An 18,015-nucleotide genomic window follows, 5' to 3' on the forward strand; every position below is an offset into this window, starting at 1 on the left:
GCACACATTACAAAATTAAATTTTCTCTGAAAGTACCCTTTGAAATAGGAAATGAAGTTTAGCAACTGTTAAATATAACTCCTACCTATGTAATTTTAAGCAATCAGAAGTCCTTTTACAGTAGGCTGCACATTCCATAAGCCTTCCTATGTGCAAGTGAATAGGCATTTTCATATTGATCTGATATGTAAGTGTTCAGAAACATGTCATCATAGAAAACCACTACCTCATCCCTGTATTGGTCTCAGCAAGTAACAAGATAAGATTTATTTCAGAAAGGTCATAATACTGTTATAACTTGTGTAATGATTAACAACTGTACGAGGTTTTGAACTCTTTTTAAAAACCTAATCTATATAAAGCTTTGAAGCTTTACACAGTTAATGCTCAGAATGACAGATTAGTGATGACTTGCTCTCTTTTATTCTAAATAGAAAGACAGCTCTTTTCACCTTCCAGAGATAATCTAAGGCAGAGAGGGTCATGCCCTGAACACATGCATACACACACAGTTACTATTTTTAGAACTGTCACTCTGGAACATCACAAGTAGTGAATTTTACAACTAGGTAAATTAATACCCAGAATTTCCTTGTAAGAAATTTTAACTCACTCTTCCCATTCTTTAAAAGGAAAATCCCATAACATCTTTAGCCTTCTATTAAATACTTCCTTAAGAAAATTCAAAATAAAAATTAATTTCTAAGAAAACTATGTATTCCACTTTTCCACAAAACCTAATGCTTCAACCCAACTGAATTCCTAAGTGAGTGTTTACTTGTATTTCAACTATGAAAGGCAATGCAAAATGTGTGATACACAAATATTATTTTCAGCAAATGACCACTTTGCTGTGTTACTCACAGGCTGTCAGATACATAATGCAGTATTTCATTTTGCTGAAAATACTGAAAATCCCTTTTCAAAAGCTGCTCCTCATGATGTCAGAAGGCCTCCCTGAAATGAGGCACAAAAAGCTCTATACCACTTCAGGAACAGACACGAAATCAATGTAAATATGCAACAGGAGTAGTGCTAATTGCAGGGATGGACCCGTCATCAATACAGACGTGCAGGCTGGGCAGTGAGGAGGGGCTGCTTTGTCACAGCCTCAGACCACATTCTAAAACACAGATGATTCAGAGCCACCATGACCATACCGTCGCCTCCTCAGCCTCTCTGCACTAAGCCTGCACCTGAGTAATGCCATTAAATACACACTGTTGCTAGCCAAATGCAATTATTCCAAAGGTACAATAGCTACTTGGCAGGTGTAAGTAGAATAAAGCTGTTGTTCAGGGTAATGAAATACTTGGAGCATCCTGCTACATCACTGACAACCCTAAAAATAAAGAGTCCTTCCGCTAGGAGTTTCAGAAGAGCTGAAGAAGTTCTGAACTATTTGTAGTTTGAGGAGCACACAGAGAATAAGTCACTGAAACCAACAAATTATTACTTGTTAGAACATAAAAACAGTAACCAAGTGTTTTTGAAAACTTGGTGAGAAATAAATATAAATAACATTCACTTTCTGGGCTGAACCACATTTGCCAAGTTTCCACCCACTCTTGACTTCAATGCCAAGCTATAAACCCCTATAAAAATAAAGTTTAAGATGAAAAGGCTGCCAGGCTGTTAATCTCCACAGTGCTACTTGGAAGTACACAGAAACATCACCTGACTTGCTTCCATAGGTATATTTTTCCCTTATTATCACTTTCCTTTTCTGATCACATTAGACTACACAGCCATGCATGCACTCCCTATAAACAAACCAGATTCTAGTCACTTCGACCACTTTAGTAATAAAAGGTTGCCATTAGCAGTTACACTGGATGGAAAAAATGTGCATTACTCAATTCCTCAAGATTCTTTCCTTCTCTAACACAGTGCTATATCTGATTCCCTGTTGCTCTTTGGTAACTATGGATTGGTTACCAAATCTGCAGGGCTGAACAGGAGCAAGACTAAGACAGACTGGAGATGGAGGCTGGCACTGTCCTGAGACACAGGCCAGCTTGCCAGCAATGCTCTAAGAAGAAAGGGATACAGGAGCCACAAAGCTTCTTTGCCACCAGCATTTAGCCTCAGATCTTCCTGGGACAGGGCTTTTACATTTGCATCCTCTGTTTTCCACATTCATACCCAATTACAGTCTTTCCCTTGTTTGCTATTGTTCTACTCAAACTGAGGATACGTTCAGAGCTCTTGTAGTCCTATACTGATTGGAATATAAAGCTGTACTGATTGGACTATAAATATCTGAGGACAGAGGAGCAGGACCTTACTGGGAAGGAAGGGGTTCCATGGATATGTACTGTCTACATTCAAGTACTGCTGATAAACTACTTCTGCCAGCAATGCCTATGGTAGTTAAATAAAAGCTGGTTCAGGAGGCTGTTACCTACCTCCATCTGTGGTGTGACCACAGCAAAAGACATTGCAGTGTTTTCATTTTCTCTCTGCATCACTCACTTGGTATACAATTCTGCAGTTCTTTGCTTGAAGAGCTTATTTAAACCAAGTACAACAGCACTGTCATATTGCAGAGCCACCCACTCTTCTGAAGCCCATCACTAGGTAGGCAGAGACTTGTGTCTGGACAACAGATACTGTGCTAAGCTCAGCAATTAGCCCTGAGAGCACTCTAGAATAGCATCGGCCCTTCATTTTTCTATACCTCCCTACAACGTCACTACCTCTACAAGAGTCAAAATCCAACATAATCCCCAGAATGGGAGCAGCAAGTTACTGTATTTGAATATTCTGTTCTCATCCTATAACGATTACCATGTGTGTCAATGTATTTGAACTCCATACTGAGTTAAAACTTCCTGGATCCAGCACAAAAGGAATTCAGTGCACCCTTCCCCTGTGTGATGCTCTTAACCTCTAGCCCAATCTTCCTTGCACAGTCAAGCAGCTGACGCAGACCACAGCACAATAGCTTGGGGTGGTCTGCATGCAACTTTCCATTTAAAATAAAACCAGCTCAAAAGATTTAAAATAAGATTTATTTCTCCACCTTCCCTTCCCCTCACACTTTATTTGCACTGAGTTGTTAATAGGAACATTCTGACAAACAGCCCGTTGGGCATTTAGGGCTTATGCGTGGCACTGAATTGACTGACAGCACTGGCAACCAAATTCCTGTGCACAATAAGGGATGCAGCAGGGAGAGCAAGAGTGTAACACGTCTCCCAGCACTGCACTGCAAGCGGGGACACAGAGGACCCGCCAGCGTCCATGACCCAGCGTGTCCGGAACTTTTCAGTCCCACAGGCACACAGGCACTTTGCCCCAGAGTAAGAAGAAGCTGGTAAAGAAACGTTTTGTAATAAGTTACTAGCCGGCAGAATTGCCATGCTTCAATTGTGACAGGATGTCACCACCCAGGGCTGTTCTCCAGTGCTTCAGTTTGCTTCTTTGTTTTATTTATTATTTAAAACCTGGTGATCATAAAAGCCATTTCTAGCAGTGGTCATAGCCAAGCTGGGAGAGCTCTGAACTCTGGTATACCCTGCACTAAGCTTAAGACAGAAAAGTTCCCACAATTTCTCCTGGCTTAGAACCATCCTGCTCACTGGAGCAAGACTTGAACTTTGGAGCCATGCTTGGGGGACAAAGCACAGCACCAGCTGCACCTTGGAGAGACAAGGCTGCTGCACTACACCCAAGAGGGTGCCCTCTTGCTTCTGCTGCACAATTATGAACTACCACTTTGTAAATAACAGAACCACTCCAGAGCACAGGAGGTGCTTTTAAAGTGGTAATTTCATATATTTTTCTCTGTAATTGGGATAATTACTTCTTTCTTTTAATCACAGCCCACTTAACCACTTCAGTGCAAAGGGCTGATCTGAGGAGTCTCATTTTCAGTCAGCATCTAATCTTTGTATTTACCCACAGTCATTCACTGACTTCAGTGCCTGATCTCTGCCTAGGCCACTTGTTCCTGCACTCAGAACTGGAGGAAAGGCAGGCTGACCAGAGAGGCAGATGTGACAAGAAGCTGTAACTTTTAAAACCTTTCTCCCTACTCCTGCAGGACAGCAGAGAACCTCAAAATAGCTATAGAGCACATACAGAAATTGTTTGGCCGCTGGCTGTGGGTAGCAAAGGCCTTTATCCAAGCCTAATGGAAAACAGACAGGAAAGGCCATTGTCTGTTCTTTGTTGAGTTGCAAACCATTCAGTTCCCACCAAAGCAGAAATCACTATTATTTTTCACTTAGAATCACCATTAAAAGTGGGCCTTTAACAATCACCAATCTGAGGTAAACTGAGCAGAGTGTACTAACATTGCTGAGCCTCTTTGTGCAACCGATCTTCTCACCCCTTATCCTCAATACTAGCTCTAAGTCATCCCTTGGGACACAGGGATGTTAACATGTCTTCTGCCAGTGTTTAAGCATAGAAAGTCATATTCTTTACATGGGCTTCCCCTGGACTGCACTGCTTCCAAAGCTACCTGTCAGAAGACAAGCATCATCATCTTATTTTTAGGTTTTTGGGTTTGTGTATAGGTTCAAAAGGCATACAGAATTATGAACTCAGTTCTTCATAATCATGTTATCATTGTTTGTCAGAACAACATGCCAGATCCATCTGGCAGAGAAAACCATGATACTGAAGGTATTCTAGTGACCACCTGCTCTAACCCATGAATACTAGTCAGGTGAAATGGAAAAGGAGAAGCAGCAGAATCATTAGTCAGAACAGCCTGACGGAAACACATGTAGTACTGGTTTAGATAGACTGATGTTATAATTTGATATTAAAGTATCTCCCTTCCTGTCAAACTATTGTAAGAATAGACCCAATGTTTTGTGAGAGGTAGAAACGTCCTAGATGATCCAGGCAATTGGATCCTGATTTGTAACATCAGAGATGGCGAAAGGAGGGAGACAGAACACAAACACCATTAACTCAGAGATAGAAACTCATCAGGTATTTCAAGTGAACAGAATGCCATTCTGCTCTTGGAGTTACATATTCTATGAAATCCATGGGATCAGAGAGACACTTTGCAGCTTTTCACATAGGAAAGCTTATGCAGGTACCTAAGCTTCAAGTTATTCTCCTATTTCAAACTAATCTCCACTAATGCTTACTTTGTAAAAATAACTTTTCTTCTGAGCTAACATGTCACTGTTTGGCAGCACACAAATAATTTTTTAAAATATGAAAGAAAATTAGTTTTGAGATTCCAAAGATTAAAACAAAAACATGTTTTCTTTTTAGAAAATGGAGATGACCATTCTTTACTAAAAATTCAAAAGGGCAGAAGTCCCAGCTGCAGCACACAACTGGTCCTCACTGAGGAAAGCAAAGTACTGGAACGGGAGACATTTTTTAAAAAAAAGTTCAGTGACATCATTTGAGCAAGACACAGGACAAGTGGCTGGACAGCTTCTCCACAGAAGGGTTTCCAGTCTTTACTGTGTGGCCTGTGTTGCTTGCAGCAGCACTAGCTGCAGCTCCAGCCACACACAGGCACAGGAGATGCCACTCAGCAAATCTCACGAATCCTCTGCCCCAGCACAGGCACTGTGAGCAGTGAGAGCCACTGCCCCAAAACAGCCACAAGCCATTCTGCAAAGCTGAGATTCATATATGCATTTACCTTAGATAAAAATTACTCTTAATTAAAGAAATAAACCCAAAGGGTGTGTTTTAATCCTCTTTATAGAGCGGAACAGCCAAGAGGGCCAAGACTTGTACACCCCTGGAACACACAGCAGCAGCTAAACTGGCTTTTAACAATACACAGGCACAAATCCCCCAAACTGGCACTTAACATGGACAATGCTGAAATGCAAAATGCTAATGTGGGTGGGAAAACAGCGGTCCAAGGGGTCTATAATTCTTGCTGATTCTTGACATTTTTAACTTATATTTAAAAAGAGAGGCCACTTTTTCCTCATCATTAGTGACAACTGATGAACTACTCTCCTCATAAAACAGCACAGCAGGCCACTGACTAAGAGGATGTCCCCAAGTCAAGAGATGATCTTCAGGTCATGTATGTTAGCTAGATGCTGACAAGTTTGCTATGATTGATATTATTTGCCTTCCTTTTTATTTAAGAAAGTAAGAAAAGTCCTGTTTTTAGTGAAATGAATACGCAGTAAGGAGTGCAAAAGTAAGCAAAGGAGAAGTTCCAGTAATGTCAAGAGCCCCACAGCTGACCCTAGACGCTTTAGAGCCAGAGCCACAATTAATATCCAAATAAGATATGAAATGTGGTCCCTTAAAAAGCTTAGCATTTCTGCAAAAGTCAAGATGTGTGCATATAAATACATTATATATATATAAACGCCCCCTTCTCTACTTACACAGAGAGAGGTAAATACACATGCATGTATCAGAAAAAAGGGTATTTTTAAAAGTCAGAAACATTGTTTGGGAAAGATCTGGTGTGCCTTTTCATGAGGCTTCCACAACATCTGCTTCAGAGGAACAATTAAAAACTCCTCCTCAAAGCACATAATGACAGTTTTCCCTAGGCTCACACTGGCATTATCACTGTGCTGCAATCCTCAGTTCCTTCAGCCTGGAAATAAGAAAGCTGGGAGCCCTTCTGAATCATGTTTCTAACCTCTCTGAACCTACACTGGCCTCTAGGAACACATTAAAAGAAAAACAGATTGCTCAGTCTATCCATGATTGGAAGTAAGCAAACAAACTTTCAAGAATAAAAGACCACATAAACAACAAATCAGTAATATTGGAAAAATCAAAGAGGAGCCAAAGCAGATTCTCAATTTAAGGAAGCTATGAAAGTTTTTTCTTACATTCTTGATCTGTTGAAACAGAGATAATTGAGGCCTCCTCCTTTAAACTGAAAAGCCTCATCATTCCACAAAAACTTTGAGACAGCCACAGTCTCAAAACTCACATCCACAGAAAGCTATATTTTGACAGACACTGATGGCAGGAGCAAAGATGACATGTTCTTCATACACAGACAAAAAAAGTATGTCTTTTTAATTTTAAGTCCACAATGTATTTATTTCTTCCCGCTGCCTTTCTAACTTCCTCCCACTGAGCTAAGTTGTGTCATCAGGCAAAAAGAAAATATTCACACCAGTTAAGATTTTCAGTTGTGAAAGAATTGTGATACAGTGATAGTCCTTCTGATAAAAATAGAAAGCATGACACTTTGAAGTGAAATATCTATTGAGAAAGAGAGCTAAAAAATATTCTAAATGCTATGAACCCAAAACACTGGGACACAAGTAGGTAACTGGTACAAGTTTTATCTCTTGAGAATTACCTGAACTGATTAAATTCTGAAATGCCTCTCCTCCATACGTACATATATACACACACACACACACGTATATAGTTACCTACAAAGTGTTGTTTTTATTCCTGTATCTGTTACTCAAATTTAAAATCAGTGCAAACCTTTAAAGCGATTATTAAAATCCTGCATTTCAACAATGTTAAATGCCTTCTCCCAGCTTCAGCAAGTTCAGCTTCTAGAGAAATCAGACGAGCATTTCTCAGACTGAGAAAAGGATCCCCGTGGGACTGGGCAGGAGAAAGGCAGCTTGAGAACCACTGGAATAAGTCATTAGTCTATAGTTGTCATTTATTAGTATGCATTCTTTAGTAAAAAAGGGGCATCTCTGATTCTTCATTGAGGCAGGTTTAAACATAATTAGGCCTCGTCATGAATGCACAGATTTGTACTGTAAGGTCTTGCATCCCTCAAACAAAAAAAAGAAAAAAGTAAATAAAAAAAGGGAAAAGAGGCTTCACATCGCAATCTTAGATTAATTCATGGTGCATATTTTGAACACAATTACAACACATACTAAATAGCTTAATTACCACCTCAAGTGATTACAGACACCCATGAAGACAAAAAGCCCAGAGTAGAACTGCTAAGCCTTTTGTTTCCCAACCACTGTACACATTCCATTAAAACTGGTTTTAATATAAGATCTGCTTCAAATATATACATATATCCCAGAGAGACTGGAAAGAGTGGACATCCCATTATAATGTCCTTCACATCTTCACACACACCCCAAGTGGCAGACCCAGGGCCAGGAAGAGACAAAAAGCCTCCATCCTCCTACCTGCTAATTCCCAAATCTGGCTGTACACTAACTCTTGTGCTGCTGAGTAAGCTGTGAACATTTTAAAACCTTAAGGGAATGGGGTAGGGTGGGAGAAAAAAAATTAAAGCAGAACTTGATTCTAGCATCAGCTGACACAAGACAAAACTGACATGCTGAGCTGAACTAACTGAAAACTTTTTTAGAATTATGAGCATAAGTAGTTTAGCTGTCTTTTCGGTGAGTTAACAGAATGCACACTGAGAATGTTTACTTGAGATTTGATACAATACCATTTGTGTACAGCTTTTACATCTGTTGCTAATGATATCAAATTATTGATTGTTCACTTTCTTATATTATTTAAACATTAGCTATGCACTCAGCAACCTGATGCTTTTCTTTTTTTTTTTTCCAGAGAACTTTTTATTTTTTGTCTGTCTTTGGTTGTAATTACTTTGATCTTCCAGAGAGTATAATTAATTTACTGTTTATTTATTTCTATGAGAAAGGAAAAAAGTTTGACCTAGTAGATCTATATGTGGCAATTTGTAACAGAATCACATAGCTTATGTTTAGGAAATCATGGTTTTGATTAAGAAGCAACCATTTAGTTCCCACTGTTTTATTAAAACAGACATTAGCAGATAATAGGAAACACATTTAACACTGGGCTGCATTTAGTTTGCAACGTCAATAAAGTTATTTTGAAGCCCCTTCTTATTTTGTATTTACCACAGCTCATGTGAATTGTTTTTTGCTTTTACTTTCTAGTAACCAGCTCTAGAGTTACACAAGGATACGGGTGCTGGTTCCAAGAACTCCAAATCATAGTTTTACCTAATCAATCCAGCTACAGCCCAAAAAACAAATCACTGTATCATCCATTCACCTTCATGGAAGCCCTTTTAAAAATATTATTAAAGGAGTACTCAATGACTGATGCATGTAACTTGAGTCACTGATTTTGCACATTAACTGAGCTGTCCTGCAGGACAATCTGGCTATAGAAAATAAACAACATTAAATGAGAGATGATGAGAAATTGAAACTACCTAACGTGCAGAAGTCTTCTTGTTTGCAGGCAGTGAAGATTACTGCTCTGAAGTTGCTGTTTATTCTCCACGCACCACTGTACCTGCCACAGACTCTTTGTTTTCTCTCCCACTCATATGGTTGATGAATCAACACTACTTGAACTGCTTTATAGCAGCTTGTGTTTACTTCACACATACCTTAACCTTCCTTTTTCTCCTCCTACCAACACACAAACTTCCAAGCAGCAACGACTGGCTGTGTCTCTGAATAGCACAGATACAGAGTTATCTGGCAAACTCTTTGGGTTTGGATCCTTGACCTTTTGATTGAGGTTTCATTTTGCTTTTACTGCACTTAAAAATTTAACTGTGCATTTACTAAGTAAAGAAAAATTAAGAGCATAAGCTCTAAGAGTGGAAGAAAGTAGAAGACAACAGTGTACTAGAAATACTCAGAAGCTGTAGTAGTGTCTCTACAGTTAAGAACACTACAGTTAAGGGCTTCCAGTGCCTCTGCAATTGGCACCCTCGCCCAGTTTTGAAAAAAGAAAAATTAAAAAAAAAAAAAGCCTATTTCTGTTCTCCCAGAACATCAAGTAAAAGCGAATGGTGATGACCTTGAAGCTGTTTGATTCTTTTGATTGCTTTTTAACCAAGAGGATATGTTAAAGCACTTTGAATAAAATTCTGTTATTAAGAGACACCATTTAGAGAAAAGAAACACTTCTGAGTCACACAATGGCAATTTACAGAGAAAATAAAATATCCAGTTTATTTGGCATGGGGGTAACCACATACTAAAATGTCCAATCAACATTTTTACTTCTAAGCCTAAACCATTTTAGTAGGTGAAAAGCAACATTACCATCTCCTTGCCTGCACTGTTACCCCAATCCTGACTGGACAATTTTCCTTCTAGACACAAACAATTTCACCACAGAACATTCTTTCTTTTTCCCCTACTGAAAAATTAATCATTGCAGAGCCCGTGCATGAGTGTCTTACAGGTATGCTCTGCACAAGCCAGATGTGCAAAGAAAAAACAGATGCCTCAGAGCTTGTTCTGATGTTTCATGCAATTTTGTTTCATGTGTTCCTAGCTCAAGCAGCATATTTTTTATGGTATTATTATGCAGATTTCTAGTTTGTCCTAAGGAAACAAAACAAGCAACCTTTCCTGGCTTATGCTTCCCAGCCTTTTATGAGGAAAAGACAGCACACTCTTTTTGAAAGGTGCTAATCCTCACAAAACTGAAAATACAATGGCTTCTCAAGAAGGATATGACATTACCCTATTTCTTCATGATATTTGTGGATTCTCTTATGATTTTCCTGGCTACTGAAAGGATCACAGACAGAAATGACAGTTTATGCCTTCTTTCAGACAGTGAATCTTCTGTTCAGTGGTGTAAGAGACAGAAAAACTATGGAAAAACCCTACCCCAGCATACAGCTAATCTCCAAGAGTGATGGAGATTTGGGGAGAGAGGTCCCAGGTGGAATTATGAAAAAGCTTTTGACTATCCTCTAAGTCCTGAGCATTTAAAGCACATGAGTGTTAAAAAAAACCCAAAAAACAAAAACCTACTAAAACAAATAGTCTAGTGCACACTTAAGTCTCTTGCCAAAGGAAAGGAATAATAATAGAACAAACCACACACAAATGGATGCTTGTCACATTATATTGTGCATCACTGACAAGTGATCAGATAGTTCAGTGGTGAGAATGGGATGAACTTAGAATAATCTTACTGCCTCAGGCACTACAGACCTACTAATACAATTTCATTATAGAAAAAAATACATACAATGGCCTATTTTTCTCATTACTTCAGTGGGTGCAGCACCTTGCTATATGTAAGTGTCTCCCCACAACCAGTATTAAATCCTCTGTATCCAGATTCCACAGAATAAAATACAGCAGGAATGCCAGTACTTTGCAGTATTGAGAACAAAGAACAAGGGCACATGTAACTTTAAAAGTCAGGTTTTTAGCTTTCAGGAACAAAACAAAACTAGAGCAACTTACCCAGTAATTTAACTTTTAAATCCTGAGATACTAGAATGCTTTCTTTCCAAAATGTTTTTGCTTAATTCAAAACACAGTTGATCTTTCAGCACAGTGAAATGGGATATTTTAAGCATGTTTTGTGTCCTGTGTTTTCATGCCAGCCTTGTTTGTAAAGTATCAGATTTAATTTCAAATGCGCTGTGACTGTGTCCTCTTTGTAGACAAATTCACAAATATTATTATTGCTTATTATTACTTTTATTTAAATCAAATAATCTCAAACTGTCAGCAAAATTTCAAGAACTTGGAAAGCAACAACAAAAAAAACCAATTTACCTTTAATCTTCTTGTACTTTTTGTACCATCTCCCAAACTCCTGGCACTTGGTTGCTGACACATTGGCATAGTATGTACTATTTACAATGGATGAAATCATACTCTGGAAGTATAGAAAGAAAAACAAAAAGTGATTTAAAACATCTTCCATGATTAGAAATCTTTTCCAGGGAAGGCAAATGGCACACAAGTGCATAATGATCATCCATGTGTGACTTTAAACCCAAAAGAATCATCTGATGAGTACAAAATATTGATTTTATTCTCCAGTCTATATGCCCAGGCATGAATAAAATCACAATAACAGTTACTTTGCACAATTATGTATAAAAAATGTAGCACAAACCTACACTGAGACCTGCAGCTCAGGCTGGGGGGGAAGTTCTACTTTGCTTTGTACTTGTGATACTGCAACAGCCAAACTGCAGTTGCATAACAACAGGCAGTGCTGTGCCGAGGAACACATGCTCACTGCACCAAGCACAATTTAGGAACCAGATCCTAAAGGTAAGATTAGATGCTCCAGCATGCATAATCCAAATAATGCTTTTCAGATGTCTCAGTTCTGCTTCCAAATGCAGCAAGACCGCACAGCCAAGAACTGGAGAACATCCGTGCTACTTGGTGCAGAACAACAGTTAGGCAAATAAGTTAAATTAATATAATTTACAGAAACGTGTGATTAGCCCTTGTGTGAAGAATCACCCAGAAGAGAAATTAGCAGTGCCATTCAGAGCACAGGGAACTACACATACTACAACACAGAGCAGTCAAAACCCACAAGAAAGCTCAACAAAACTGAAATATCACTTGCCTAACCAGCATCTCTCCCTACTCTGCAAATTCCCCCTAAGCAACTCCATACAAGCTGAATGAAGAGATGGCTACAGACTGGTTTTCCAGCACCTGATAGCAGTAAAAAGGATATTTTATATATGGGGTGCTTCTGCCCATAGGGTGGCAAACAACTTCATTACTTTTAGTTCTTCCATTCTATTTTTCCCTTCCCTTCCTCCATGCTATGGAGGAGGCATCCCTTTAACAACATTTTGCTGTCCTTTTCCCCTTTCTGAACTCTTCCAGGGTCAAATTGCTCTCAGCACATGTACTGCACTGTCACCAAGGAAATGCAATCTAACAGCACCAACACATGGGAGTCAATGCACCTTCTCCACAGTATTTTATTTTCCTCATGCCCTCCTTCTGCACTTATGTCAGAGCTCAGAGAAAGCTGGGGCACCTTGTGTAACTTTTCTGCACCAAAGGGAGAGAGCAAGGATGATCTCACAGCTCAAACCATGGCTTCAAGCTCTGGTCTATGAGCTCCTGCAGGCTCTTGGACATCTCTGGAAAGCGACAAGGCTTATGCACTGGCTCACTGAATTTAACAATGCTTTAAAAACAAAATCATCCCTGCCCTCTGCCAGAGTCACCCAGCCTCCTGTCCCGTTCACTGCAGTATCACAGGACTCTGTCCCTAACTCCTGAGTTTTAGGAACTTAAAAAACGTGAGCAAAACTGAACAACTTAAGGTAACTGGGTGATACAGATTACTTTTGTCTTCAGTAGGCAATTTCACTTTCACTGAAGAGACCCTTTTGCCTTTTCACTCTGCCTTTTCCACTCAAAGAGTGCTATGGTGCACTGCAGTAGACTTTGCAGGCTATGAATTAAGAGCCTTAAGTAGCAGTTCCAATTTCTAAAACTGAGATTCAATTTTCTAATTAAAATCAATATTTTGAGACATAAACCTAGCATTGTGGCAGTCAGTAGCAATTCCTTGCCCATAAATCTTCCCTTGCTCTACAGCATTTTAACAAGCAATAGAATTCTGAAAGCCTGGCATGGTTATAGCCTCTGTTGAAGAGGGTTTTTGAACAAATTTGAGCAAACCTGAGTTTTTTTCCATCACTCCAGTTAAATTCCCATTCACTAAAGCAAGTTGGGGGTATTGTTGAGCTCCATCTACATATCAATTTGGTTCTCTTAATTTTTTTTTTTTTTGGGGGGGAGGAGGTTCCCTCTCCAAATCATCTAGCTCTACAAGAAATCAACATTACTGAAATCACGAGGCTATTAAATATCACAGAATGTATTAACCCATTAACCTTTATTTGAGAAAGCAAAACTTAAACTAAATAAACAAAGTAAAATCAAACAGTAAATCAACCATTGGTGAAAAAAATCCCAGGACAGATTCTCTTCTGCAGGGGAAAGAACTATAACAATTTTCAGACCACATGTCCTCACTATTATATATAAAGGAACACTAGGGGTATTTCTCTTAGGAATCTTGATAAGTCTGGAGAAAGGAAATATCCATTTAAAAGAGAGTGGGATAAAAAAATCACTCACTAGTTGCAAACTTCTAAATAATGCATAATGTTTCTAGAAAAATCCTTAACGAAGGAATAAAGCAGCAGGTATGTTTGGTATGTGTGTGGCCATGACAGCCATGTTCTATTAGAACTACTTAGAGCAGGAGCTAAGAAATACCCACACAAAGAAAATCTGGTGCAGTAAGTTCAAGGAGAAAAACATGGGACACGCTCATGTCCTAAAAAAGCTTGCTCCAGCAGAGAGACAAAAATGCATGGTCAGTGCTGAAATGAGTGCTACAACACAGTGAAGACAGATCTCTATGAAAAGATGGAAATACTGAAATAATTGGATTTCTTTCTGCCACACACACTCCCCCTACCTACCCTCCTTCCCCCCAGCTTGGTTAACCGGGATTTATTTGTTTGAACAGGAGCCGTAGGCTAAGGGCAGCTAAGCTGCAGACATGTAATACACCTAGCAGAAAAAAACCAGAACAATTTTAAATCAAAGTGAATGATTACATTTCCCATTAGCAGCAATCAGAATCCCCATCTGGGCTGCCTGGAGAGCTCGGGCACTGAGAACCAGAGCCGGAGCACCGTCGCTGGTGGGAGCGGGAGCTCCCCACGCTGCCCCTCTCTGCTTCTGTACTTGAGGCACTGTGAACACATTAATAAACAGCAGCATTTACTCTGCAGTTTCACTCCTAAGAGACCACTCTGCAATTTGCTGCTGTCAATAATATATTAACCACAAGGGGGTTGTAATGACATTTCACATTTGGCACGATATTTTTTTAAAACTGATTTGGGAAAAGGAATTGTATTAGAGGCATATTCAGATGATGGTAATAGACAGCTTCTATACAACCTTCCATTGTATCTTCTGCATTTTGTGAGCTAAACCAAAAGAGACTGAAACTTTTTATGGCAATAATAATAATGATACAAGCTGCATACTGCAGTCTCAGTTCAAGAGTTAGTCACTACCCAAGGTCATTTATACCTGTGCTTAATAGTAAGCAAGTTCAATTTCCTACAGAAGGATCTCCTCTTAGCTTTGTCTGCTAAATAAATACTGGGGTAAGGATTTTGGCTGCTACACTTCTGCCATCAGTAATTTTATAAATATATGTCAGACAGAGCCTATAGGAGTAAACCAACTGCAGTGTTTCCACCTGGTAGGCTTTGAAACTCAAGTAGGAGGAAACAGACCCAGACAACAAATGAATTCTGCATATGAAATGATGCATAGTTTAGTTATGCTGGATATTGAAGAAGACTGGGCAGAGACAACCATATGCTGCAATCATCATTAGCTGACCAGATTCTACAGATAATTCTATTTTAAAAAATTACACTTAAATTGTGTGAAAAGGAAAACATTTTTGTATTCACTGCGTATTCCACACTGTGCATATCTACAGTGTCTGTTACTCCTTTACTAAATCAGCAAGTTCCATAGCTTTTCCTTACAAAACCCTTCCAATTCCTGTTAGTTCTGCAGATCCCACATGGCTAAAGAAAGTGAAGAATGTGATTCCTACCAGCTCCATATTTTACCTCTGTGCTTTCCCTGGAGTTGTAATCATAACACAGCGAGGCAAATTTGTGCTGAACAGAGTGAATTCTCTTGGTTCATGGAGGCTTTGGATCATGAATTGCAGGATGAATAGTGCAATGGAAGACAGACAATCACAGGAGAAAAGATACTGGATATGAGCAAGCAAAGTATTGGATTTTTAGGAAGCTGGAATTACTCATGTTTTGACTTTTAAAAGATACAATGGACAGATTAACCTGATTCTAGTACACATTTTAGAAGGCAATATATTTTTCATGCCTAGCAAAGTTACCTGGTCTGGGTGCTAAAGTGTTATTCTGTTTTTTTCTGAGAGGCAAGGAGAAGTAAGTCATAAAAATTTTATGGATGTCTCATTATGACAATCTAAAGTACAAATAGAGCTCGTGACATCTGTAGGAACCTGTGTCTTAGACATGACATCACTGCCATTTAAAAGGCAGTCATGGAGAATGAGGCTGAGTTTTTGTTCTTTTTTTAACATAATTACATATACATTTCTTTGTTGCTGTTTCCTAGAAATTGGGGCACAACTGTTAAAGCTGCATACTTTTTATCATGGTTGCAGGCTGATGAGAGCTATCCATGGGTTAAGGGGGAAGGCAAGCCTCTGCTAGTGGGAAGAAGCCATTTGAATGTTGTGTTTGAGGATCATTACACTTACTGCAATAGGTTCAGCTAAAAATCTAAATAATGGATTTATATCTCTATGAAAACCAATCAATTAATAATTTTTACCTGGCAACCCACTAAGAAAACATGGTGTAAAGATACCATTTAACATATTAATTAGTATTTCTCCTTTCTAAAGTAAACAAGAAATTTATTTGGTACTTATGGAATTGTTTAGCGTAGGACCTTTACAGAACAAATATGAGCCTTGGGTCTTGCAAATCTTTCTTTCCCTAAGCCTGCTGAAAGCACTGACCTGTGAGAGAGGGCATTCTTTGGCTAATGTGCTCTGATTCATCTCTTTGAGCAGTTCCTTTAAGGCATTGCGAACTGTGGCATGGTTCCACTGCTCTGCTGGCAAATCTTCCAACTTTGAACAACTGTTAAAACAGAAAGCAAAAAGCAGATAGAAACATCACCTTCACAGATGCTTACTTTTTGTGTGCAAGTGCTACAGACCTTTAAGCAACAAGCATGACCCTGGAGTTTCCTGCTTGACCAGTCCATCAAGGTGCTTCTCCCCTCTATCCCTCTCCCACCAAGCACGATTACCAGAAGATGTGCAGTTCAACACGCAGCTGCTGATCCTCCTATGGCATATGTGTGCATAACCAGTCCTGCTGGGGCCTGATGGAGAGCAAAGAAACTGCATAAAGCGAGCCCCAGGAATGGCTGAGTAAAGCCATCCTCTCCAGACAAAGATACTCCTGCTGGGGTAGAAAAATAAACATATATGCTGCACTGCCACTAACAAAATCCCTGAACAGTGAGGGCCCTCATTGTGTGGAGGCGAGACTTTGAAAAACTAGTTTAATTTTATACAGGTTCTTATAGTGCCCTTATCACTGAAGTATCCCAGAGCCTTTCAGAAACACTTTAAGCCATATGCCCAACATCTGTCACGTGCAGTTCATTCTCACTTTCATTCCACAAGAATTGCATATGTAGTGAAGCTTTTGTCTTCATGTGACTTGTGCCTCTTTTAATTTAACAAGCTTATGGTTTGTGTCTACATGCATGGGGACAGACCCAAGAAGCACAGCAAAAAGGTGGGAGAAGCTTGTCACTGCCATTTCTGCTGCAGAGCCTTAATGCATGCTCTCCAATGGCCCCAGAAGGTGGTTCTGCCTTCTGCCCTTAGAGCCTGGCTTTTGCCTCAGAGCTGAACCTTCAGTTGTGCTTGTGGAGTTCAAGTACTCAGTGAACATCTTTATGTCAAAGCCATGGACTATCTTTTATTTATGTGACATCCAGGCATTCAGGCAGTTTGAAGATAAAGAATGAAATCTTAACCTTCGGTTCATACCCTTTGCTAACATAGATGTGACAATACACTACATGAACTCCTGGTAGCTCTATAGCAGCTATAGGGTCTAGACACTCTTTTACAGCTACACAGCAGAGATGCAGCCCAGCTGAAAAATTTTAACAGTATACAAAACCAAGGAAAGACCTGTTCATGGAAATAAGAAAACCCAAGCACCATCAGACATTCAACAAGAAAGAAATGTTGCTGTTTGCAAGTTTAATGTCAGTGAGGCATCAACTATTTCCAAATTCTAAATTGCACTGAACAGTTGGAGGGCATGTACCTGCCACCAAAGAACATGCACATATCCTTGTGGGCCCCTCTTCTGTTCAAGCCAAAGCTTCAAAGAATTGTCAGCAAATTATTCCAGATTGTCTGTTACTTTTTACTCTTTCCTCTGTCATGTTCTGGCCACACAGCTACAGGAGGCTGTGCAATGTAGGCTTATCTGCAGCTCTGGCATATGCCATGCACTGCCAGGGACATTACATTTGAGGACTCTTTAGAAGGCCAAGACAGAGAAAGGAGAAGAAAAAAGGAGGGAGGAAAGGAGGGTAAATAAGTGTAAAAATGTTGGGAGCTTTTGCTTTGCTGATCAAAATTAGCCCTGAGGGAAGGAAAACATTTTCAAAAGGCCAAATGGAGCTGCAGCAACACTCTCCTTCCTTGTCTTCT

The 18,015-nt window shown here is 39.5% G+C and overlaps 1 protein-coding gene across 2 annotated transcripts in view; it reads right to left on the minus strand.

Annotated features, from left to right (window-relative positions):
* Window positions 1-18,015, minus strand: part of SATB2 (SATB homeobox 2) — a 130,942-nt gene that overhangs the window by 52,822 nt on the left and 60,105 nt on the right. For both annotated transcript variants that reach the window (XM_039698411.1, XM_039698419.1), the window contains exons 5-6: window positions 16,288-16,411; window positions 11,457-11,559 (exon numbers count right to left, since the gene is read on the minus strand). In XM_039698411.1, coding sequence (XP_039554345.1) covers window positions 11,457-11,559; window positions 16,288-16,411 — 227 coding nt within the window. The remainder of the gene's footprint in view (window positions 1-11,456; window positions 11,560-16,287; window positions 16,412-18,015) is intronic.

Source organism: Passer montanus, unplaced genomic scaffold, assembly GCF_014805655.1.
Source record: "Passer montanus isolate IOZ18808 unplaced genomic scaffold, ASM1480565v1 scaffold1, whole genome shotgun sequence".
NCBI classification, from domain to species: domain Eukaryota; kingdom Metazoa; phylum Chordata; class Aves; order Passeriformes; family Passeridae; genus Passer; species Passer montanus.